Source organism: Coffea arabica, chromosome 2e (genome assembly GCF_036785885.1).
Source record: "Coffea arabica cultivar ET-39 chromosome 2e, Coffea Arabica ET-39 HiFi, whole genome shotgun sequence".
Classification (NCBI taxonomy): Eukaryota; Viridiplantae; Streptophyta; class Magnoliopsida; order Gentianales; family Rubiaceae; genus Coffea; species Coffea arabica.
Window position 1 is genome coordinate 1,926,216 of NC_092313.1, and position 25,355 is coordinate 1,951,570.

At 36.9% G+C, this 25,355-nt stretch overlaps 4 protein-coding genes across 6 annotated transcripts; 2 read left to right on the top strand and 2 right to left on the bottom strand.

Annotated features, from left to right (window-relative positions):
* Positions 1–282: 282 nt before the first annotated feature.
* LOC113730001 (uncharacterized) lies at positions 283–7,844 on the bottom strand. 3 transcript variants are annotated; one of them, XM_027254406.2, is made up of 14 exons: positions 7,652–7,844; positions 6,888–7,039; positions 6,407–6,570; positions 6,184–6,330; positions 6,024–6,075; positions 5,491–5,665; positions 4,348–4,430; positions 3,725–3,937; positions 2,947–3,063; positions 2,587–2,743; positions 1,935–2,042; positions 1,595–1,660; positions 1,313–1,527; positions 283–822 (listed from the first exon to the last, which is right to left on the bottom strand). In XM_027254406.2, exons 1-14 carry the CDS (start codon positions 7,707–7,709, stop codon positions 733–735), a joined length of 1,797 nt encoding a protein of 598 aa, XP_027110207.2. In that variant the 5' UTR covers positions 7,710–7,844; the 3' UTR covers positions 283–732. The 3 variants fall into 3 exon arrangements, with proteins under 3 accessions (XP_027110207.2, XP_027110206.2, XP_071934157.1); XM_027254405.2 differs by having other exon boundaries at positions 283–825; XM_072078056.1 differs by lacking the exon at positions 1,595–1,660 and having other exon boundaries at positions 283–825.
* Positions 7,845–10,698: 2,854 nt separating this feature from the next.
* Positions 10,699–15,766, top strand: LOC113728895 (DUF21 domain-containing protein At2g14520-like). Its single transcript, XM_027253250.2, has 13 exons — positions 10,699–10,879; positions 10,967–11,043; positions 11,138–11,221; positions 11,304–11,417; positions 11,798–11,884; positions 12,017–12,156; positions 12,237–12,324; positions 12,648–12,721; positions 12,878–13,062; positions 13,559–13,785; positions 14,566–14,606; positions 14,699–14,957; positions 15,210–15,766. Exons 1-13 carry the CDS (start codon positions 10,699–10,701, stop codon positions 15,258–15,260), a joined length of 1,608 nt encoding a protein of 535 aa, XP_027109051.1. The 3' UTR covers positions 15,261–15,766.
* Positions 15,767–15,819: 53 nt separating this feature from the next.
* On the top strand, positions 15,820–16,621 carry LOC113730004 (uncharacterized protein PAM68-like). Its single transcript, XM_027254411.2, has one exon. The coding sequence runs from the start codon at positions 15,928–15,930 to the stop codon at positions 16,486–16,488; it is 561 nt and encodes a 186-aa protein (XP_027110212.2). The 5' UTR covers positions 15,820–15,927; the 3' UTR covers positions 16,489–16,621.
* Positions 16,622–22,082: 5,461 nt separating this feature from the next.
* On the bottom strand, positions 22,083–23,596 carry LOC113730005 (uncharacterized). Its single transcript, XM_027254412.2, has 3 exons — positions 23,304–23,596; positions 22,887–22,962; positions 22,083–22,742 (listed from the first exon to the last, which is right to left on the bottom strand). The coding sequence occupies exons 1-3, from the start codon at positions 23,307–23,309 to the stop codon at positions 22,327–22,329; spliced, it is 498 nt and encodes a 165-aa protein (XP_027110213.1). The 5' UTR covers positions 23,310–23,596; the 3' UTR covers positions 22,083–22,326.
* Between the last annotated feature and the right edge of the window lie 1,759 nt (positions 23,597–25,355).

Consider the following 25,355-nt stretch of genomic DNA (forward strand, 5'->3'; position numbering starts at 1 on the left):
TTTTAACACTCCTACTAGGCAAAAGATTTATGAGATCGTTCTTTTTACATTTCAAGATTAAAGACCAAGAGGCCACTAGCGTTAAATTAGTCATCAAGAAAGGACTCTTTAAACTTTTCCTATTGCCCGGTAAACCAAGAGGCAGTTGCCAGAAAAAGGACATGAAGAATCCGCAGTGATTTTTTTTTCCCCAAGTTTCTTCTTCGAACTTTTATAGCACTAAGCCAGGCATTCGTGGTAACCCAATTGATACGACATCGTAGGCCGTAACACCATAGCCACTTTACCCGGAATGAGTATCAAGGGCTTTATTGAAACAGGGCAAAGACGATACATGTGACAAAAACTGCGGTGGCAAATAATACACTGGGTGGGTTATAAGCCTCTTGAGCTTACTAAAATTATTAATATCATTCAGATTTCTACTCATGCACGGAGCACCTCACATATACAAGTTTTCACTGATTGGAACATGCAAAAAGAAATGCTTGAACATCCCTGTCCTGTTGGGATCATGTTGATGAGCCATCCATCATGTAATAAGGGTTGAATCATGAAGCTATTGATATCCTCCTGTTAACAAGATCGCATAAACTGTGGAAACCACGTTAATTTAGTCAAACACTCCCTTGAATCAATCATCTGTCTTTCTGCTTTGGCTTTCGTCTTTCTTTCAGGAGATGGTCAAACTTGGCCCGAGGCAATATGAACTGAACACTTTTGCAATAGTAGTCATGCTTGGCTAGAGTACTTCGATTCTGTCTGGGATGCTGTCCTTTCAACAGCCCTCCACCAGTCATCATCTTCTTCCCACTTTTCGGCCTGCTAATTTAACAAGCGAAAATAATGATCCCAGTCAGTCCGGTAAGAGATAAATGACAAGGTGGGGTTCAGTCGCTGTGATATTCTCACTTTTAGAAGGAAAGTCTCCTGTCCTAGGCGTGCATGTAAGTCAGTCCCAACCATAGGCATTCTTTAAATGTTGATAGCCTTCATGAATACATGTCTCTAGGCTCCTTATAAATGCTCTCAAAAGCATTTGTTTTGTGACCCTCAATTCAGAAGTTCAGCATCACAAATGCTGGCTAAGTTCTTACTCATTTGATTAATCCACACTAAATATATTTGGTATTATGACTTTCTTAAATGAGATAAATCACAAGCTAACAGATCTTAAACTAGAAGAGAAAAGGGGAATAACCGACTCTCATGCAACATAGTAACAGCATTCAAGAAATAAAAGATGCGAGAAACACATGAATTTTGCAAGAGGCAAATAAGAAGCACCACTGGGAAAGCTGAAAGTCCTAACCATGCCAGTTAGATCTAGCGTTCTCTGTATGCTTTCAACCTGGTCTGCAAGTCTTATGGCTTCAGTCCACCACTCTTTCTTGCAGCTATCCATTAGACTTTGATCAGCTGTTGATGCTGTATCTACTGGAACCTCAGTTTGTCCTGACAGGTGGAGGAAAACTCCAGGATCGGGAATAACACCGTTTGGAACTGGACGTAAAGGAGATCGATATCCTGTAAACTAATTTAACTCAGAAAATTGTCTTTTCATGTCCAATAGTTAATAGATTGTTACAGTTACCTCTGCAATCAGGATCATGACACTTCTGATAATAATTGCCCCTTCTAATATCAACAACGTACATTACTGAACACAAGTTGGAGAAGATCATATTAAGAACTTCATAATGCATATACAGTCTCATTTTACTTTCAACTCTCACAAAGAAAAGGACCATGGAAGCAAGCCAGACAGGATAGACTATCTTGACCAGGAGTGGGTTTAGAGAGGCTTCCCACCAACTAATAAGGCTAAATCGATACTATGTTGCTGCTACTATTGTCAGATTTCTTCCAAGGGTCATAATTCCAGCTCAACAGAACAGAATTAGGAAAGAAAGATGGAGAAAGAAAAACGTTACCATGGTTGCTTTTATGTTGTCTGCCAATCCGTTCACAATATCTATTTCTTGACATGCTATATATCATCAATCCATATTCTGAAAACCAGTACCAACTCCGAATCTTCCCTAGGAACAGGAAACAACAAGAACGGAAACTTAACAAATATATGAAGAGTATAGCAATCCAGAGAACCATGATACGAACACAATCGAATGAGTTCCCAAATGTACATATCTGCTTATGGACGCACACCCGCACATCTAAACATATACGCACAGAGGATAGTGCACAATCACATTGTCAAGGAGTGCTGACTTGTGTGAAGTTGGAGATAAAAAACAAGATGATTCCAAGACCAAAGAGGACAAGAAAGGAGAAAAGTCAATACCCCATTTGCTGGTTCATTTTTTCAGCTTATAAAATACAAATTACAAAAAATAAAAGCATATTTTCAATAAATAAATAAAGATCTCATCAAACGTCCTGGCATTCGACATTTCTTCAAGCAAGCAGTGCTGTTTCAGCCAAACTGCAGTTTTCTATGAATTATCAACTAGAAAATACTTGGTCTTTCATATATTGTAGAACATTTTGAAATTTAGACTGAAAGAGTTCATTCGCATTGGGGTGGAAGCATGATATTGAAAAATTAACTAAACAAAGTATTACCTGATTTATTTCCAATGGAGGCAACATTTTCAATGAAAACATCGAAAGATGGGAATGGTGATTTGCCCATCATATAGGTTCTTGAAGCATCAATTGTGCAAGCATTCCAGTCAAACTCTTGAGCTAAATTAGAATGCTTATCAAACTTAATGCTAGTCTGCAATAAAAGGAATCTATATCACTGATTTACACAATAGTAAGCCTCCAAATCATGATAGCCATCATTAACATGGAAAGAATCTGGAAATCATAATTCTGCAAACGATCGTTAGAAATATAATTACTGACACATAAATCACTAAACATGAAAACCAAAGACTACAAGATCAAGTTCCCCCAAATAGAGTAGTTCAACATTACCTCTGAATCAAAGCGCAGAGACTTCACACAATCTGTGTCCATCTTGCAAATCAAAAGCTTCTCACAATCATCATCCATGCTGCAAATCAAGGATGCCATAAACACTTCTTCTTCACTCTGCCAATGAATGAAAGGTCACATTACACGTAGTTTTGACATGCTCACAGATCTTTCTTGCAATACTGGATGAGAAAAATACCGTTAATATAAATTTGTGTATTTTCAGAATCAATTATAAAAATGTCATAGCATGAAGTCCTGCCACTAACATAATATCTCTCATGAATCCCAAATGATCAGTTACAAATTTCAGTAGCCTGGAGTTAATACTAATAGACTATAGATCAAAGATGGTTACTGAACATTTGCATAAATCCATTCTATACCACTTGGGAATAGTCGAGTGCATGATACAGTAGCCCTGGCATGCATTTGAGGTGTCTGCTATTTTCCAGCATTAAGAGAAGAATAATATGCAGAACTGAACAAAGATATAAACCATTTGATTGATCCGTTAAACCAAAATATACATAACAAGAGGGGAAGCATACATTGAATCATCCATAATCTACTAAATCACAAAAGTGTAGTCACAAAGCTGTTCTGCCTTCATAGTAAATCATCTAGAGACACTTACACAAGATGAAAACATATCCAAATTCAATACACAACTTAAGATAAATATTTAAACCAAAAGAAAGATCTGAGTTGCTCTTCCAAGCATCCAAGCAAAGGACATAACAAATTATCTGCAATTTCATATAAAGAAGTTCCATACCATGTCCTTGCATTTAAACCGCCCACTAGGTAGAAGCACAGAACTCTTGCCGGCTTTAGATGATAGAGGTAGGCGAAAGCAGCGGTTTCTTGAATACACAGCATTATCCACAAAAAGCTGGCACTGACAATTGGTTTCACTTGAATCTTTCGACACAAACAGATTCTTAAATCTTTCTTCTGTCTCCCTTGATTTATGAATACGTGAACAGACCTAATTCATGGAAATCTAGAAGAAGTTATAACGAGAGTTTTTATTTTTTTTTAGCAGGGAAGGGGAAGGAAGAGTCCATGGGAGAGAATGCAATTGAACTTGACAAATGAAGCACCATAGAATAAATGTCCCAATAGAAAAGTAACATGACACAAAGATGAAATATGAGCTGCAGAAATTGCATGACATACCCACTCCAGCACCATATCTGGTTAAAAATTTTAAACATATAATAACAATACAGTAATGTGAACCAAGCCCATACACTGCACAACCAAACAGGCTTCTCTTCACCACGTTTGCCCCAAACAAGTTACAATAATGTTGACTGTATACTTAATGAGTCACTGACTCACCTTAGAAATTGTATAAAAGTTAAACCATCAATCTGCTCCTGATGTATAACATACCTCAGCAACAAATGCACCAGCATGTGAGTTGTCCTTAAAAGCAGTCTTGGGTAGTCGGAGAATTAAATGACGAGAAAACTTTTCTGCCAGCAAACAACATAATTCAAAGAACCTTCCAAAAAAACTGAATTCAATGCATTAGCAAATATCATCTCCCAACTACCAGTCTCTCCAAAATTAAACCTATACACAGAACTGCATAGGAATTTTATTCGATTCAGTGCCTTCAAATTCATAAATAAATCTAGCAACCTTCGCTGAGACACTACCAAACTTACCAATGTATCAACTGTTAAAACATTCACTTATCCCTTAACACTATAACCACATGAGGTCCAAAACATGTTGCCCATTAAGTTACCAACTTTTTTGGTAAAGTCAGTCAATCTCTTTCTTATGCAGCAAAATCAGTAAATGAAAAGTTGTACTTTTGCCTCATAAAGCGTTGATGTTTGCACAAATATGAGCATGTACAAATGTATAATGTTTAACGCACTTCAGTTTTGCATACAAAACAGTGTGAGAATGCAAAGTTCAAGAGACTCTGACAAATCCAAATTCAATAGGAGATGATATGAAATTTTGAACAAGTATCACCATAAAACACAGAGATACAGATATCAAATAATGCTAAATAACATCCATCGTGTCAGCTGATAAATGCAGAAAGCAAAATTTGTCCTCCCACCAGGGCCCAAAGCTGTCTTCAATTGCTTTTTAAGACAATGGGCTAAATGCTACATTTGAGAGTAAGATATGGTTAATTGTGGACCATATGACGGTGAATCACAAATCTAATATTGTCTGATGTTCCTTCCATAAAATTGCCAAAGGAACTTTTTAACTTGCTTTTGGATAATATGAGAAATGAGAAAACATGTCAACAATCTGTAACCATGCTACTTGAAGTTAATACCAGGTACTGAGCCATTTCCTCAGATTATTTGGAAATAAATATAGGCACACTTGAACTGGAAGAGTTATGATTACAAATGCTCAACGACACATGTCACACTCAAACTTGGAGAAACACAAAATGCAAATATAATGAGCCATCGAATGTAAAACAGACAATCAGAAGCCAAGGAATAAATGTTTAGCTTCTTGACCAATTTCAAGTGAGGCATTTAATAAATGCGTTACCTTCAGTGGATGAATCCAGTTCTACAATGCAGTCATGGCTTTTATCAATACTGTAATTCTCATGTAGGGCATCAAATACAATGGATAGAAGGAGATCGACCATTTCATCTCCATTCTTTTGTACATTTTCTCTCTTACTGAATTCCAAATCAAAATAGAGATGACATGGTAATCCCTGTACGATGTTGTTAGAAGAAAAGTGTCATTTACGACCCGAGGATAAAACTTCTTATTTGGGGGAGAGGGATATCAAATAGAAAAAAGGAATTTCTTCTAGTTACTTGATACAACTAAATACTTTGCTGCGATCACATCAAACAGATTTAGAAAGTATGACATTTAATCAAAGAAGCGAAAAAACTTATCATACAATTCAGTGACCTTTAAAATTTTCAACATTATGAAAAACAGACAACAAACTCACATAAGCCACATTCAATAAAAGCATGCATGCTAACCATCAAATGTTTACTAATTGGGTAAGCATAACTTGCCTATGCTTTTAATTAAGGCAAACGGTAAAAGATATTTACCTCTTGAATCACTTCATAGTGGTGGCGAAACTTTGGGTTCATCTGCTTGTACCTGAAAACAATTATTAATATGAGCAATAATTAATAAAGAATATTCCATTTATCATCAGTTATAATAATTGGGCCAAAGTTTAGAAAAGAAAATAGTGAACAAGGTCACCTTTTCCAAAACTCCTGGTAAGTTGAAACAAGATATCTTCTCTGGCCATTTGCATGATCCTGGTAACAAAAAACATGAGATTTACAATGCTCTTTGGCATATTTAATTGCTTCATCCTGCCTTGGGAAAGTAGCCCAGATGTCCTCCCTGAATGAATATCAAACCAAAGTCATTCAAATATTCAAACTTGATTAGCAAAAGCATTCCAAATTGCAATTGCTACCTCAACTTATTCTTTTCAGAGAGATCAACGCGAATTTCATGTAACAATCGCAGCAAACGAGCTGGTCTCTTTGGAGGAACCCCATGCGGAGAGCCATAGAAGACAATTGGGGAAAATTGCTTCTTGGTGTTCAAGTTTGTTGTAATGGCCGCTGATGGAAAAGGCTGAACAAGAAATAGAGTGATCAAGAAATAGCCTAAGTAACTGGAATCCAATGCAGGGAAGCATAAGCAACATGAATAACAGGCATAGTACTTAACAGCTTGTCTATTTTAAGCCTATTAATCCAGATATTGTCTCATCAAGTTTGGATGACAGTGCACTTGGAATTAAATTACGAGTAGATATCTGTAAGAGCCCGCCTTTTTCTGAACCCATTCATCCCAGTTGTATGAAACAAAGTTCGGTCAATATGAACAATGTGGATGATGAAAAAAAAAAGTATAGTGCTAAAAACACAGGAGCATAAAATCACTAGTACATTCTGGATAGAGGGCTGGGTTTCGGGTGAATCTCGATGACTTTCCCCTGCTGGGCTGGAAGATGTTATGCTACAGGAGGTGGATGCTGCTTGAGCTGAATCATTTGCCTTCACACTGTGCTGTCGTTTCTTCCTTTGTCTAAAAGCAGATTCTGAGTCATAAACAGTAAAAAATGTGAAATTCGTTTTCACCTGTTGTCACTTTGTACAGTCCAGCCAAACTCAGTTAAGCTACAATAAATCTGTAAAAGACATAACAGTAGAGCCAGCCTACGCGAATAGTCGATAACATTGGAGTACATAAATGTCGTTTCATTTCTCACAATTTTTCCTTTGTACTTCTCCATTTTTCAGGTTTCGCTAAACCGAGGAAAAGAAGGTTTTTAGGAGTTTTTTTTTCGTATAACCAAAAAAAAAACCCTTGCATTGTTGCAAAGCATTCTAGCCGACGAGATCAGTTATAGATGCTGTCTAAGGTGCACAAGGCATAGTCAAGAATCATAATGAGTAGGTAAATCTGAAATGCTGCAACTCTTTCCGTAAAAACTAAGCCCAAAGCCGCACAGGCCAATGGGAACAAGAAAATCGAATAAGTTGAGCAAACTTCTTCAAGTACGCATGCTAAATATATCAACGAGGAATTCCAAATAATCGCTGTAATGTCAAAATCATACAATCAAAATTTCAACTTGTTGGAGTCACTACCACCAAAAATAAAGTGTAATTGAAGGGGGGGGGGGGGGGGCCGAGAGCATAGACCATACGAGGAGGAGAGACGCCGCATTTGAAGCATTGGAAGAGTCGATCTACGTCATCCTCCATTGATAGACCACACCAGTTCTCGATCCTCCCCTCCGCCCTTGACTCTCATTAACGTCTGCGAGTATCAGCGCCAGTCGTCGACTTGCTACTCTGATTCCGGAATTGGCGGGAGGAGTGCATTTTCAAACTTCGACCGCAGATGCTCACGGCGAAGCGAGTGGAACTGGATGTCGGGGTAGGATTTGTCATAATTGGTGCAGTGGGCTTCCATGTTCACTACGGGACTTGGTTGGGCTGTGGAACACAAAGAACTTGGGCCCGCGCTTGTCTGGGATGAGCCCAATAGTGACGATCATTACTCATTAGCGGCTTAAGTATCACATTATTAGTGTATTTCCGCATTTGCGAGTGAAGGCTGTGATGGTTTTCTTGCGCAACGGATCTTCTGTCCCACACCCTGTGCCACTCTCTGTCTCACTTTTTATTATATTGCTATTTTTTCTTCATAAATATCATGTTTTAGTTCTTTTTTGTTTCCTTAAGATCCAATAACTATTAATTCAGTAATACACAAAATTTAACAAACTCAAAAAATCAAAATGCATAAAAAATGAGATTTTTTAATAAATTTTCTGTTATATTTTTTAATTTTCTATTATATATTACTTTTTTGAAGTTGTTGTATTTATTTTTTACTGAATTAATAGTTATTGGATCTTAAGGAAACAAAAAAGAACTAAAACATGATGTTTATGTAGGAGAAATAGCAATATAATAAAAAGTGAGACAGAGAGTGGCACAGGATGTGAGACAGAAGATCCGTTGCGGTTTTCTTGGTAGTTTATGTAGGAAAAAAATTAAAACATGATATTTATGTAGGAGAAATAACAATATAATAAAGAGTGGGACAGAGAGTGAGAGTGGCACAGGGTATGGGACAGAAGATCCGTTGCGGGCTAACAGACTCCCACGACTTGATAATTCCACTCAAAATGACGGTTTCGGTTTTTGTTAGGGGCGGGAGAGAATAATTCACTAAGGGCTTGTTTGATAACTCTACCTAATGGTGAAGATTCATTCATTCAGAGCATTTTGAATTTAGGAATGCCTTACCACCTAATGTATTAAACACTATTTAATTTGTGTACAAACTTTCAAGTGAAAACTTTTTGGATTAATTATACATACTATAATTCTCACATACTCTTATACATCCTCTCGCACAAAGTACATTTGTTTTGGTATACATATGCAAGCAAATGTACGTTGTCACAGGCAGATGTGCACATTTAAACACCGCGTCTAAATTGTTTTATTTATTTCCTATCTCTAACACACACACACTTATTTCTCTCTAAATACATAAATAAAGACAATTTTTTACAGATAAAAGCATAATATTTGTGTGATATTTCAATTTAGTATTATGATGCAGCTAGTCATCAAACAAGCTTAAATTATTCAATTTAGTAATTTAATATTTTCAGCACTTAATTTCAAATTTCAGAATTCAGATTTCGAAATTCATTATTATCAAACTAGCCCTAAAACAACAAAAAGGGGACGTGGTCACTCAACCAAAAAAAATAATAATAAACTTATTCGATAAAATTGTAGTCTGAAATTGAAATTAAAAATTAAGTGCTGAAAGTATTGAATAACTAGATTAGTTGGGTGTCCAACTTTCAGGACTAAGGTGTGTCACTGCAAGTTCCTGTTTTAATTTTTGGTCTATCTAACGGGTGCTCTATGGATACTCATTTAAATATATTTTCAGATGTCATATTTTTTAAAATGTAAAATTAATTAAAAAAAGTAAATAAATACAAAAGAGGATGGGTAAGATAAAATAGGTAAAGTATATTGATACAAGGGAGAGTAATAATTGTTAATATATATATATATATATATATATATATATATGATATGTTAGGTGAATATTATGTATATTAATGTGTCATATGGGCACCTGTTAGAAAAACCCTTAATTTTTTCCGGATGATCATGTAAGCATTTTATCTTTTTCTTTTCTTTTCTTTTCTTACATTACTTGGCTGCTCTTGCACCAACTTTTGAGAGTCCACGGGCGTTGGACTGCGAGTAGACTTTTCATCCTCAACTGCTCCATGCATTCATCGCTTTTTGGAATAAATTAGTATCTTTTAGGTTTTCAGAATCAGAATCTAGAATGGTTTCTATATAATGGTTGAACAGAACAGAAGCTGCACTGGTTGCCGTCCCCTGTTATGCTGTGACCTTCTCAACGCATAATCTGGGGCAGGTTGTATATAGGGATAGCGTATATGGTGCATTGCCTTCTGGAAAGCATCTTCATATGTCTGGCCCCATAATTCGCTACGTAAATCGGCTGCAAGATATTCGCCTAAATAATTCCTGCAATTCGATTGTCCTTCATGATCTAGAAGTTTGTTCCTGAAGTTTTATGCTAGAGCCATTACATGTAAAGGACTGAAAATTCTATCCACATTTAACGTAAGTTTTCTACAAGTGCTGTTGCTGTTAATTTTTCCTTCGGAGTCTATAAAAGTTGGTCAATTCAACTGCCAGCTTGTGAAAGGCTCATGTCCTGTTATATTGTTACCACAACGTTGGAAATGGAATCTATTGGTGTCATTTATGTGAAAGTTGGTCTGGTACAAACAATCCATACAACCCAGTGTATCACTCTGCATATCCTCTTTAGAGTTGTTCTCATTTATATTCTTCTAAGTTGAAAAGTCTCCTGGTCACTTCAACTGCCAACTTGTGAAAGGCTCATGTCCTTTTTATATTGTTACCACAACATTGGCAATGGCATCTAAAGGTGTCATTTATGTGAAGGTTGGTGTAGTAGAAATAATCCTCACAACCCAGTGTGTCACTCTCTGCGTTTCTTCTTCTGAAGTTGCTCTCATTTTCATTTTCTTTCAAGTTGAAAAGTCTTCTGGTTACTTCAACCGCCAGCTTGTTAGAGGCTGGTGTCCTTTTAAATTGTTACAACAACGTTTGTCAATTTTTTTACAGCCTATATTACCTGCTATCCAACACAATGAGGGAGGATGACATACCATGTTGTGAACCAAAGTTTTGGGTGTATCTAACGCTATGTTTGGTCCTTGTCACATTTGCTGGTCTTACATCTGGTCTTAGTCTCGGTCTCTTCTCATATAGTCAAGTTGATCTTGAAGTCCTCATGAAAGCCGGTTTGCCTCATGAGAAGAAAAATGCTGGTGACGCACATTTTCCATGTTCTTCTGAAATATTGCCAAACTTCTAGTTACTGATCGTTTATACCTCTTTCCTTTTTCTCTCTACAGCAAGGATTTTGCCTATCGTTAAGAACGAATATTTGCACTTGTGTACCCTTCTCATTGCAAAATCACTTGCTCTCGAGGTACGTAGGTTTCATTGCGTACAACGTTTTTCACCTCTTTTCATTTTGCTCATTTGTATTCTCTACTAATGTCATTACCTTGTGTCGGAATTAGGCGCTCCCAATTTTCCTGGATCAAATCCTTCCTTTCTGGGCTGCTATTATTGTGTCCGTCACGTTCGTACTAGCCTTCACTGAGGTATAGTATACTTTTCAATGGCAGTCTAGATGTCAAAGTTTGTCATTATTTTGTTTGTTGCACGTGTATCTCTTATTTGTAGGTTATTCCTCAAGCTGTCTGCTCGCGACATGGATTAAGTTTAAGTGCAAAATTTGTTTTCTTCGTCCGGTTCCTCTTGCTGGTTGTATTTCCTGTGTCATACCCAGTCAGCAAGGTAATAGTAAAAGTTTGGGAATGCTTTTCTGAAAGAACTATCTAGTGTTCAAGTTTTCTTGCTTCGTTTAACCGCTCATTTTAATGACATCGGCTTGCTGATATCAGTTACTGAAACTCTTAAAGTGAATGTGAAAAAGCTAGTAATACGGCATATCTCATCGGTTCACGACTCTATACCAGGTCCATCAATAAAGTCACCCAAAAACAAAAAATTTTGCCAGGAAATTTACAGCTTCTTCTACAGTAGCATACTTCTAAAGAAAGAAAATAAATGTAAACTTGAGGTTCTAGGCATGAACTCCATTATTCTATCTAAACTCCCAGTGAACCTACTGTGATAAGGACTCCAATCATGTGTTTTGACTTTAAATTTGGCAGTTGCTGGATTGGCTCCTTGGGAAGGGCCATGCTGCACTCCTAAGGCGAGCACAGCTAAAGACGTTGGTGGATTTGCTGTCAGTGAAGGTGAAACTGTTGTCTGAATATCAATTCTTTGATTGTACCGGAGCATGGCTTTCTTCATTTCTGCTGGAAAATTCTTGAGTTGATTTTGGATAAATGTGTCAATGGTCCTGATAGATTTGCATTACTTTCCAGGCAGGGAAAGGCGGAGAGCTGACTGATGACGAAACTACCATCATTAATGGAGCTTTGGACATGACTGAAAAGACTGCTAAAGATGCAATGACACCCATATCTAAAACTTTTTCCCTTGATATAAATTCGATCCTTGACATGTAGTGAACCTCTCTCAGCTCTTTAGTGTCCTATGAGTCAATGTTCCATTGTGGTATTAAGATCGGTTTTCATTTTTCAGGCATACAATGGGACTAATAATGAGCAAGGGACATAGCCGGATTCCAATTCATTCAGATGATCACAAAAATGTTATCGGCCTTGTTTTGGTAACTAATCTCAAGGTGTAATTGCTCTTGGCTTGATTATTTATTGATTGAGTGCAGCATTTGATGCCTTTCTTGTGATCCTGTATGCATTGCTTTCCTGTGCATCATTGAGTGCTCATTATTATTAGCATCTCTTGCTACTTCTATGGGCTTCTTACAGAAACTACTACCTGTTTATTCTGAACCACCCTGATCGATGAATTTATTAGTATTAGAATTCTATACTTGCTCTTCTTCCATGTTAATGATTAACAAGTCACCAGAGGGTGTCATCCAAATTACATTTAGGCTTTGTGGTTTTAGCGTCATTTTCCTCTTTTTAGGTGAAAAACCTGATATTCTGCAATCCTGAAGATAAAGTTCCACTGAGAAGTATAAATTTAAGGAGAATTCCCAGGTACGACTATTTTTTGGTGAACAAAATCTTGACGCAATGGTTTGGGAGTGGCTCTTTTAGAGGCTACTTATTAGCTTTTCCAGTGTCTTGGGATCTTCTAATTATGATATTTTTCTTTGATACGTTCTTAGCAAAGTCATATATGCTCAATGTCAGGGTTTATGACGATTGGCCTTTGTATGATGTGCTGAAATTATTTCAAAAGGGTCACAGCCACATGGCTGTTGTTGTCAAGTCTCAGAGAGATGGAAAAGAAACAGAAGAACAGACCAAAGAGTCGCCTAAGTTTATGAGAATGCAAATAGATTCAAACTCGGAACCTGCGGCAACAGATGTTAAAGGTACAAAATAGAAGCGGCTTGGCATAGCTTGACTGTCATCTACTTTGGTTTGCTTGCACAAAATTTACTCTTGTGTACACTCTTCTTGAAGAACTAATTCTGACGCATCATGTTGCATTCCTGAAAATGTGTCACAAGTCTTCTCCTAGTCTCAACATGCGATAGCATGAAACTTTTGTCCGTAATATTGTGCACATTTAAAGTCTTTTATTTCCTGGCCAGAGTTGTGTAGTAAATCCTGTAATTGGCATCCAGCCATTGAAATATTTTCATGCCTTGAAATGTTTATAAATCTACAATTGCCTTTCTAAAACCCTGATTAGAAACAGCAGAATACATGGTAGTACTTGTTGTCAACATAAAGAGGAAGGTTCTAGACTAATTTGCTTAAAACTCTTTGGTTAAGGTTGAAATCCCCATCGTGGGTTTTGTTCATGTCTCCTGACCAGACTCAGAACAATGCATTAATCCGACTTTGTCTTTCTTTATTTCTCAGGAACTAATCATTTATTTGGTCAAGTGGACCTCTCCATTACCTCGGCATATTGTAGTGATAATGAGGCTGGAATTCTTGTTGTTGAGAATACAAGGAAACAAGAGGATGTGTTTCAGGCATCTAATAAATGGGAGGAAGATAGTTTGGAAACTCTCAAAACTAAATATCTAGATGAGGAAGTAATTGGCATTATAACTATGGGGGATGTGATGGAGGAACTCCTCCAGGTAACTATTTCAATTCAAATTTTATATTTTCTCCTCATTTCCTCTATAATTTTCCTTGCATTTCCATCATAAATGTGATTCCAGATGCCGCTAATGAGTGTACAACTGCTTTCTATATGAAGCTAGCATGTCTCATTTTGATACAACTGTTAGTGAACAACGGTGGAATGGAAGAAATGTTTCAAGATCTTCCTTCAACTGATATGTTTTGCTGAATAAGTGGAACTTACCAATATCATATGTATAATGTCATAGAGTACCACTTACTGTATGGATTTCAACAAAATTGATGAACAGATCAGGTTCTTTTCCAGCTTCGGTCTCACCTATGCATATGACAGCAGAGATCAAGTTCCGTTGATTCTTGTCTACAGAACAACTGTGTGTTTGACCCTTTTTTAAGATTGGCTATGTTTCATTGCTTATTGGAAGAAAAGCCTATCTCCATCAGCTTATGGAAATATGCCATAACTGCCGCACAAAAATACCTTCTTTATATCTTGTGCATCAGAAAACGATTTTTGCTTTTCCTTCTGAAATTCTTATATATAGTTTAATCACATTTTGGTGCGCACTTTTTGATTCAACGTGAATGATTAAACTAATCAGCAATTTTTGAGGTTGCTAGGAGATTTGAAGTTTTTTTTTATCAGGAAATACATAGTAGCAGTGTCATTTTGTATCTCAGCTCATTAACTTGTACCCTGAGAATCTGAAATTTGGACTCCGAAGGATCATTGCTGTCACAAGTGACATATCTTTAACTTTGCTGTTTTCCAGGAAGAAATTTTGGACGAAACTGATTTGAATGTCCATAACAAGTAAGTGATTCTAATTTTGATTGCTCTTGAAGTTTTGTCATCTGTTTTACAATTACACAGACGGATGATTTGAGGTTTATCTGCGGAACCAGAATGAGTTCTCTACCTTGGAAGAGAGCACCTTCGTCTCCTACAACAGCTTCAGTCACTCGAATTCAATGGAGAACTCCAGCTTCATCTCCTTTTTCTTCATATTATAACACTCCCGTGCTGCGCTCACCAGTCTTACCATATGTTCCATCTCCAGTTGTAAGACCTGTACTATATGCTTCTCCGGGAAGATCGATTTCGGGTTCTCCTTCACAATCAGGTTCTTTGTTCCCCGTTCGCAGCTCACCATCTTCCCAGCAGGTATGTCAAATTCAAAAGCTTACCTTTATTTCCTGAGTAGAAAAAGATTTTACCCTGCAACATCAATATTATAAATCCATAATCTCCTCTTCATCCTTCCCGTTGTCTCCATCCTCCCTCTTGAGCTCTCTCGTTTTTGTAACCAATATTGAGGAAATTAGGATGGCTTTTTTTCCCCGCCTTCTCTTTCTCTAAAAAAATGGAGGAATTTTTGAAAATTCTGCTGTTACAGGCTTATTCATGTCTTAACAGGTGTCAAGAAACTCATACGAGAGGTTAAGGCCTGCAGGGAATTTTTCATAAACCCTCCAGGTCTCTGCGGGCACATCAGTTACTATTAGTTATTACCAGCCTACGGCCTACTAATTCTGGGGAAAGATATTGCTACGGCTGATCTAAATCTTGGTTCAGATATTATAATTCTGAAGGACGAAGCATGTTTCAAGATTAAGCCAAAATTGGAATCCAATTGGACCATGCAGTTATAAGTTATTTATGTCCATAGACCCTAATTTTGCTGCTTGCGAGTTGAAGGCAGGAGATCAAAAGAGACCTAAAATTTTACTATCTTCGTGTATTTCTGTTTAGACTAATTAGGGATGGTCCATGAGCTAATGCCGACAAAATTTGACAAAAATATCTTCCCATTACAGATACTAATAACCTCAAACGAAAGCGTGAAATGACTGACTGCATATGAAACTGAAAAGAATATTTAAGGCAACAAACGCTACCGACAAGCCGACTAGGACAAAAGCATTGCCTCTCATTCATTTGGACAAAAAATATCTTCCTTCCTATAACAGATACTAATGACCTCAAGCGAAAATCCAACCCCCCCCCCCCCCCCTTCTCCCCAAAAAAAAAAAAAAAAAATGCCTTTCATCAATTTGGATAAGTAAGTTTCTCGACAAAAAGGAGAAGATAAAAGAGAGTGGATGAGAAACATCGACCAGCAAGCTGGGAAGTCATGAATAAAATTCTCATTGGTGCTGAACCGCTGCCTCTCCACTGTCGAAGAACAGCATTATGGAATCAAAGAAACCCAATCCTCCACAGCAAAACTGTGAACCACGCAACTTTTCAGCTAAAAAGTTGGAGGCTACATGCAGAAGCAAAGGGCTTCAACAGGGCACCAGCTAATATGCTGCAGCAAAAAGATAGAGAGAATGCTGCAGCAAAAAGCCATAGAGGAAAAAATGGCAAGGATGATGATGATGATGACAAGATACCGGAGGTTGTGTGGGAGAGGATAATGTTCAGAATCTTGTTTTATGTTGGTGTTCCTTTGGTCACCGGGGTTGCCTTGCTGCAAGTTTTCAGCATAATGAAGGAGCAGAACTTGTGGGATGTGCCGATTTGGTTACCTTTCTTGACGACATTCTTCACCTTTGGCTCTTCGGCACTGGGGATAGCTTACGGGACTCTGTCCACGAGTTGGGATGCACAGAGAGAGGGCTCGTTTCTTGGTTTCGAAGAAGCTCAGAAGAATTGGGTGGAAATATGGAAAGAAGAAGAAGAAGAGGAGTGATCGGCATGAAAGGATTGCACATCACTGTTATCGCTATAAATCAATCCAGTATTACTGATTGGTGTATTCTTCGTCAATGAATGTTATAAGAACATAAAATCGTTTCATGTGAGTAAACAGATTGGATTATCCATATATGTGGCAAAAAGAACTGATCCTTGGTCCTACTATTTCTTTTAGCAATATAAAATCATATCCATTTAACATGAGCCCGCAAAATCAGGATTGTGTAGAATTTACGAGTGGAAATTACCCCAGTAAATTGCAGCCATGAGTGTTCCATTAACAAATCAAGCACCATTGAAAATTGAAATGCAGATTAAATGTGTTCCCCTAACCTAGCAGACAGACGAAGAACAGGGTGGCGAGTCACGGAAACCTGTTAACTGGGCCTCCGATTTTTCACCTGCTGGCTGGGCCTTTTCCATCTTTGCCATGGACTGGGCGAGTTTGCCTTAAGCACAAGTTGCGTATCACTCCTCTAATTTCACAGTTTGACACATTGTGAGCGTCAATTTTAAGGAAGTTAGTCTGGACCTTACTTGACCGGGTCCAAAAACAACTTTTTACCTTTTTTTTTTTTTGGTTTGAAAGGCCAATCCAAAATAACTGATATGGGTACTTACCATGTCACATGATTTATGGATGAGCGTACAACTCTACGCCTACCTCAGGCAAAACTTGGTTCAGACTTAGCACTATAGGAGATAAAAATTATTTGAATAGCAGATTATTTTTAAAAAAAAAACTAATCATTTTATAATATTTTTTATGATGTAATGTACTTAAAGTAATAAGGTAATTAAAAATTATATTTTTTATGCAAGCAAAATACTATTTACAATTGTGACGACCAACTGGTTTTCAGCTCTTGATAAGCATGGAAGAGTTGGCGTGGAAGCCTAATCAGAGGCTTTAGGATTGTCACGTGGTGGATCTGGTCGACATCCGTTTTTTTTTTTTTTGGAAGAACATTTGGAGGCTTTCATTCACGATGAATCTATGGTTACAGCATCACTGATAGTCCGGATAAGAAGCAGGGACGGTCCTCAGAATGTCCATTCTGCACAGTTTATGGTCAGGATTTGATCATAAAAAATTATATGATCCAAATCACGTCTTGTATCTCAATTTTCACAATATGTGTAAGGCCTATAAAATTTTATTTTTAAGTTATACATTATGCAAACAAAGTTTATCGTATGCAAATAAAATTACATAATGTACAAAATGCACGAAATCGCCATGAACCGTTCCTGTCCCTGGTAGTCTTGGGAAAGTCCATAAACCAAACTCTACCCCCCTCAAATGATAAAGACATTTTTGACATAATAATGTAATGTGGGCAGGAACATTATTAGCCGTACTCACGTGACTAATTCTGACATATTCAAAACTAGCTAACATTCAAGGATAGATTGATTCGGATATTTTTTGTGCGTAAATAGAGTCCAAAGTCTGTGGCGCTTGGGAAACTGTTACCCTTTGGGCAGCCATTCAAGTCATTAAGATTTGGGTCAAAAGGCGTTTTAGATTTGAGACCAATTACTAAAGGGGGCAATTATTTCTCAAGTTGAGAGAATTCGTATGAATGAATACTAGATGCATTAAGGGATAATTTCAGATACCTCCCTTGAGGTTTCTGACAGTCTCACTCTCCTCTCTTGTGATTTCAAAAATATCACAAACCTCCCCTGTCAGAATTTAGGTCCCATTTCTTACATCATTATGGCCAAAAAGACTTAAATACCCTCACAAGTCAACTAATATTTCGTGATTATCAGGACAAATACATTCCAACTCACGTAATTACTTTTTTCTACATTATATCTAATCTCCCTTTTACATGTATACATAGTCAAATAACTAATACTTAACATGATGTACATTTTTTTTAACATCTAACCATTTCAAATTTATGCGTACCATTACACTACCTTTTATAGATATACACAGTCAAGTAACTAACATCTAATATAATGTATATATTTGTAAACTGATTGTATCTCATAAATCACCCCGTGTAAGGTGTTTATAGACAAATTAGTATTAGTCATATAGATAAAATTACATACCCACTGCAGCTTGTAAGGAGATGCACAAGTGGGTCAAAGCACCAATAACCATTCCAAATGTATACATACTATTGCACTATGCATATTGTTGCGATGACTAATTGCAATATGCATGTGAACAAATAACTGCATGTTCAACAATTTCTATGCATAATACTTGGTCGGTAACACGGTGTACATTATTTCAAACAGATTGTACATTCACTAAATATTTATATACATGCTACTTATTGAATTAAACTACATCTCTACTTAAATATTTAATGCATTCTCATAAGTACTAATGGTTGATTTAATATGCAATTGGAACAAATAACCATCTAGTAAAAACTTTTGGTATAATATTATTGATGAATAACATATTGCATCTGAAATTATCCCTTTTTTCTAATTTATTTTTTGTTTTTATTAGTTTTTATTATTTCACTAATATAACTTGTACACTTACCTCATGGGCATTTATGGAAACAAAATTCCCTCTCTTTTTTAAGAACACTTTTTTATGTTCACTTTTGACATCATAGGCTGATTTTGTTACAAAATCCTAAACCTCAGGGGAGATTTGTGATATTTTGAAACCACAGGAGATGAGAGTGAGACTGTCAGAAACCTCAGGGGAGGTTTCTGAAATTATCCCATGCATTCATTCAAGGGATAATATCAGAAGCCTCTTTTAAGGTTCTCGTAATATCATTTGGTACTCTTGAAATTTTAAAAATAACACTTACCTGCTCTAGTAAATATAAAAAGACTATATTAACTCTCACTTGACACGTAATTTATAACATATCAAATAAATGGAGTTCAAAAATAAAAAAAAATGAAAGTAACTTTCTTCTTTTTTCTTTTCTCCATCATTCTTTTCTACTCATATCTTTTGGATGATTATGTGATATTTTATTTGTAAATTATAATAAATTAATTTTTGTTTATTTTTTATTTGTGTGATTGTGATAAAGTGGAGTATGATTTATTTATTTATTTTGAGTTGATTTTATAATGATTGGTATAGTTTAATGGTTTGATCAAGGGCTGAGAAGTTGTTAGAAAAAAATATAAATTCATAAGAAAATGACTTTGAGCATATAAAATTAAATTGATGTAAGTGTATTTATTTTCAAATATTTTTTTATTTTTCAAATTTATATTTTTATGGGGTATATCATTGTGATGTGGTAGTACTGCAAAAAATTATTTTTAAGGTGATGATTTTCTTGAAATGAACAAAGTGGTTTAGAAATATTTTTATTAAACAAGTGAAAGGGTAGTTTAGAATTTTTAAAAATTTTGGTACACAAATAACAAAAAGAAGAGATGTAAGTAATATTTGAAAAAAATTTTAGGAGCGCCAAGTGACATTAAGAGACACCTCAGGGAGGTTTATGATATTATCCCTTAATTCAAATGCAAAGAGAAGTACTCGCGGACAGTAATAGAGAATCTTTCCGTCAGCATTATTGTCAAAAATCAAACGGAAGAATGAAGTCAAAAAATTTATATTAAAGGAAAGTGATCATCAAACATTGAAAAAGATGTTGCGTCATCGTCCCACAATTCCTCTCGTCAAAATGATGGGACTGGGCGTTTCAGAAAAAAAGCATGCTACTAGTACTAGTTGATGGAAATATCAAAGAAGGGGAAAAGGAGTGGTAGGGTACCTGATGGTCAGACGGACCGGAAATGTTGCCGAGAAGAAAAATGATACTCCGCAAAAGCAATGCTGGGCCTGCATATTTTGATATTTGGACCAAATTATACTCCATGTCCTTTTCAAGTTTTATCTTTTCAATTTGTTCACTTGCTTCTAATAGTTTCGTATGGGGTTTGACGATTGCGTGGGTTATTCGTACATGATAATGATGATATTACCGCCCAGCCAGCAAGCAGGAATCGTTTCCCATTTTTTAATACAGCGCCATTCGAGACAGATGGACGATAGCGATAAAAATTAGGCTTCCTTTGGATTTGACGAATTGGAGGGAGGGAGATGCGAGCAAACAAATGACTAGTAGAAGGGGTATGGTTTTTTTTTTTGTCATTTGCACTGCTATTAAAATTGATTTTCTAGGAGAGGATTGAAAGGTTAGAGGCTGAATGTCCTCCTGCTCTTTTACCTAACTTTTAAGTTTACTGCCTAATTCACGTACAACTTTTTCCTTTCACTCCCTTTGAGACGCTTGTTATTATTTCCTTTTTCTTTTCCCCTCAAAGCATTACATATGCAGAGACATACGCGCTTCTATTTTCCCAAATGATACAAAAGAAAACCATTTTTCTTTCATTTCTTCTCAATCGGGTTAATATCTTTTTCCTTTCTTCTTCTTCTTCTTCGTAAAACCAGGAGAAATTCAGATTCAACAAAAATTAAAGAAGCTACAGGTGTTCCAGGGAGACAAGCGCTAAAAGGGATAATAAGACCATTAGCAATATTACCACATGATTGAAACTTCTTTGAACCTGGAAAGAAGGATCCAATAATCAGATAAACGAAAAACATAGCTAATAAAATGTGTTTAAAGTACGATTATCATCAACTTGAATTTACAGCGACTAACAACCAGACGTCGACCAAATTTTAGAGAATGGTTTGATTGTTATAGGAGAACATAAAGCAAAGAAACAGTTGTGGTTACAGCTGCAACCTTGTGGATCATATGGAGGAGTCGGAACCAAAAAAAATTTTGAAGATAAAGATAGAGAAGTTGGGCAAATTGGGGAATATGCTAGAGCTTTCATGAAGGAGTATCGGAGCATACACACAAAAGATGGGGCATGCATCCATTAGAATCATGGCAAAAAGATGTGGATGGAGGAGCCTTCATGGAGGACGGAGCTGGAATGGGACTAGTGGTGAGGAACCACTGCAAGAGCAGCTGTGGCTGAGAGGATTCATTATAGGAGCTTTGGATGCGGAGCATGTAGAGTCTCTTACTTTTCTTAAAGCACTACTTACAGTTTAGCAAGAGATTTTGGAATAACACATTTTATTCCAGAGGGTGATACTTTAAGCATTGTACATAAGCTAAACAGCATTGACAGGGAGCTGTCTGTTCTTGGGAATTTGGTCCTTGACAGGAGATCAATAGTGTTGGAAATGTAACCATAGACTAGTAGCCCAAGCTTTGATGGCAACAACAGAGAATGTTTCGAGAGGCAGTCATTCATTCTTCTTTCTTCAGGATGATATCACCTTTCTATGGTTGTTCATTTCGTGGAAAACGAAGTGCCACCGGCTTAGTTAGGTCGCGTAGGACTAAAATTCCCGAGTGGGGTCCGTAGTTGAAAAAGTTGTGCAAAATACTCCTACTTGCCAAATGGGCGGACAAATTTGAATACCCTTCTAGCACTAAGCATATAGCGAAACATTTCGATTTGTATGGTTGTCCATTGTACGAGAATCGACAGAATTGTCCTTGCATGGATGATATGGAACTATGGAAGATGAATATACAAAATATCCCACAATCAACCAAAACCAACAATAAATAAATAAATAAATAAACCAAAGCCAACACGGTATTCAACCAAAAAAATTATTAGCAACTAGATCATCATTGAAAGCATCACCTACTGTACATTGTACGAAACAGCCCTCTCTTCTTGACTTTCTCCAATACCACTGCGTACTAACAATAATTATCCTTAGGATTGACACCCAAAAATAAAAAATATATATATATAAAAGACGAAACTGGCACTGCCGGCGTCTTATGGGAGATGCTTGCATGATCCAAGACTCCGAATTTCATCTAATCCTTGGAAGTTAGCATATGACGCAAGAATTTGGATCCTCCTCCGCACTCCTGGCGTAGTATGCCGGCGCTGTTGGCTGGTAATGATGGTACTGATACGGCATCGGTGGCTGGTAGTTTTGGTGATAGGCCGGTAGGTAATGTTGCTGATAAGCCGGGTAGGCTTTTACGGCATCACCTTTTGATTCGTTCTTCTTGTTATCTCCACCACCACCACCTCCTCCTCCCTTCTTTTCGTCCCCTCCCTTTTTGGGGTCATCTTTCTTTTGTGACTCGTCCTTCTTCTTCTCCGGCTCTTTTGCTGGTCCAACAGACACTATATCAGTGTAACAGAGCTTCCTTAATTTGGAAACTATTTTGACTGCATCAATGTCACCGACTACAGTCAGTTTCTTGTCCTTGTTATCTATTGCAACTGATTCAATCCCTGTGGAAGATTAGTTTGGACCAAATTAATACACAGTTTTGATGAAATCTGGGGGGATATATGGATGGACCCTTTCATTGAAATCTAGTACTGGTACTAGAATGAAAGGAATCAAAGGATAGCTTGCACAATATGTATACATACCTACGAGGCCAGACACCTTTTGCATGACTTTTTGTTTCACTTTGTCATCAGAAAATTCCAATTTCAACACCACTTTCTGTCATAAAGCCAGGATGAGAAAAGCATCAGAACACACATATTAGCTTAAACAGTTTATAGAGGGATTCAAGACAACTCGTGAGGCTAAAAGCAAAAAGAAAAAATATAGTGGAAAAGGTAAACAACTTTTTAAGCGTCCGCAGGTTTTTGTTCAAGAATCAGAATCTTTTCATGTTAATACTACTACTATTACCGCTAAAAGAAGCACCAGAAAATAATATGCTTCCGTACTACTATTGCGATTATAAAACGGGTAAGCACGCAAATATGATTAAGAACGAGTAGTCAAGCTCAACGGGAAACGGATTTATGATGAGAGAATTGAGAGAGCTGCCTAACCTTCATTTTCTCTGGGCAAAGCTGGGGAGAGCTGCGGTTGGAGGCTTAAATTAAGCGAGACAGAGGAAGGGAATATTCAGCTTTTGTAGCCCGTAGATAGAGAAATCCAAGGAAAATAAAAGAGGAAAGAAGACGAGAAAGGAAAAAAGGAAAGAAAGAGAGAGAGAGGAGTTTATTTTGGGCGGTGTTTCGTCCCGCTTCAGCTGCCTTCTAAGTCTTGAACCCAATTTATAGCACCAGACCAGACCACTGCCACGAGTAACTTAGAACCGACGACTAGTAAAGTCGCGGGTGCGGATGGATTGCTGCTAATGGCCCTGAAAATAAAGGAGTGCGAGGCCCCCGAGTCAAAGTACTAGTCAAGGTGGCTTTGCAGTTTGCTAATCTTAGTCAAGATTGTCTCCCAACAGAGAGAGGAAGGGTAAAGCCGTAAAGTTGAGCGTATTTTTCAAGCACTACGTCATGCGACTCACAGTCTCATGCCTCAGACAAAGCCAATTGTGCTAAAAAAAGCGACATCGTTTTTCACGGGGCTGCCACTATATATGGTGCATTTTCCCGGAACTAACGGGCGGACCACCACGCCATGCCGGATCCAATCTCCGTCCCTGCGTCGTGTTATTAATTAGGATTATTTTTTATTACTACTGCTCCAACGAAAATCGGTCTGAACAAATTTGTGCAAAATGCACAAAAAGTAATATTATATGCATACGATATGACTTACTTTTAATAACGTGTAACTATAAAATAAAATTTTATAAACTCCATTTATAATGTGAAACGATATACAATTATTTTTGATCGAGTATTAGCCAGGAACCTTTCGGACGGTTGCTGCCCCTCCTCACATATATATATATATATAACTCTAAAGAGAATAGGGCCGGTTCTTGCTTTAAACTATTTTGGACGGCGTGAGTTAAGTGCTAACGCCTTTTTTTTTTTTTTTTTTTTGTGGTGAGGAAACAGCGAGCTGTGTCAATCAATTGGCATTTCTATCCGAAAGTAAACTTTTTAAAACCACTAGGACGATCTAACATCAATTGATGATCTTTCTTGTGCTGATATGTTTGAACCGGAACCGGAACCACGATTTGTCAAAACCAAAATTAGAACCAACTTCGATAAATTTGAAGATTCGGTTTAGGTTCATCAAAAATCAAGATTGAAATTGGACTTGACGCATTTAGACTGGCTCCAACCGTCTCTATCCAACTATATTGGTACATTAAGCCATTTTTCTTTTTTTCGTTCCAATTTCAATGAGAAATTTATGTATATTTCATTTTATTTAAAACGTTCACTAAATGTAAGGTATTTTTTGCATGAGATTTGCATTATTTTTCTTTTCCTTGTCAACTATTAATACAATAAACGTCTTATTTTTCTTTTACATTTATTTATTCTTTTAACACTCCCTTATTCTAAATTTTTTGCTACATTTTGTTGAAATCAATTTTGGCAACCAAAAGTGATCAAATGTAACGAGAAGTAATCGGAACCATAATTGAGAGCAACCGAAATAAAAAATTGCAAGTTTTAGAACTGTAATCGTAACAATTCCTATCGAGGCGATAGATTATAAGGACTTGCTCACCCCTCTTCCTAATATAGAGTAGGTGATGGATTGCAGGCGACCAAAATAGCTGTTTTAAAGGGCTTTCAATAAGCCAATAAAAGTCAAATTGTAAGAGCCAATAGACCCCTTGTATTGCATCGGGGAAAAAAATAGAAAGAATAAGAGGAAGACTGATCAAATTCAAATAAGAGGGGGCCAACGTGCTGATGGAACAAAATTTAAGGGGGTCTTTCGATTTTGCCCTGTTTTTAACTCCGTTAGACTAAGTTCAGGCCTGATCTTGCTTTTGATTATTCATTAAGAGAACGGATCGAAGTGCTAACGTAAGTTTGGTTTTTTTCACTCAAAAATAAAAACAGCAACCTGTGTCAATCAATTAATATATCAATCAAAAGGTAAAATTTTAAAGCCACGAGGAGATGGTTCTTAAAATTTTTCTAGTTGTTAGATTCAAAGTTAGAACCCTAAAC

What these genes read in the sequence shown, in the direction of transcription:
- LOC113730001 (XM_027254405.2), bottom strand. Translation starts at nt 7,709, where the DNA reads ATGGAGGATGACGTAGATCGACTCTTCCAATGCTTCAAATGCGGCGTC. An exon ending in ACTGGATTCATCCACTGAAG is followed by an intron (nt 4,431 to 5,490) that starts GTAACGCATTTA and finishes GTTTGCTGGCAG; the next exon opens with AAAAGTTTTCTCGTCATTTA. An exon ending in CGCTAGATCTAACTGGCATG is followed by an intron (nt 826 to 1,312) that starts GTTAGGACTTTC and finishes TTGTTAAATTAG; the next exon opens with CAGGCCGAAAAGTGGGAAGA.
- LOC113730005 (XM_027254412.2), bottom strand. An exon ending in AAAGGTGTCTGGCCTCGTAG is followed by an intron (nt 22,743 to 22,886) that starts GTATGTATACAT and finishes AATCTTCCACAG; the next exon opens with GGATTGAATCAGTTGCAATA.
- LOC113728895 (XM_027253250.2), top strand. Translation starts at nt 10,699, where the DNA reads ATGAGGGAGGATGACATACCATGTTGTGAACCAAAGTTTTGGGTGTAT. An exon ending in AATTTAAGGAGAATTCCCAG is followed by an intron (nt 12,722 to 12,877) that starts GTACGACTATTT and finishes GCTCAATGTCAG; the next exon opens with GGTTTATGACGATTGGCCTT. An exon ending in TGCGGCAACAGATGTTAAAG is followed by an intron (nt 13,063 to 13,558) that starts GTACAAAATAGA and finishes TTTATTTCTCAG; the next exon opens with GAACTAATCATTTATTTGGT.
- LOC113730004 (XM_027254411.2), top strand. Translation starts at nt 15,928, where the DNA reads ATGAATAAAATTCTCATTGGTGCTGAACCGCTGCCTCTCCACTGTCGA.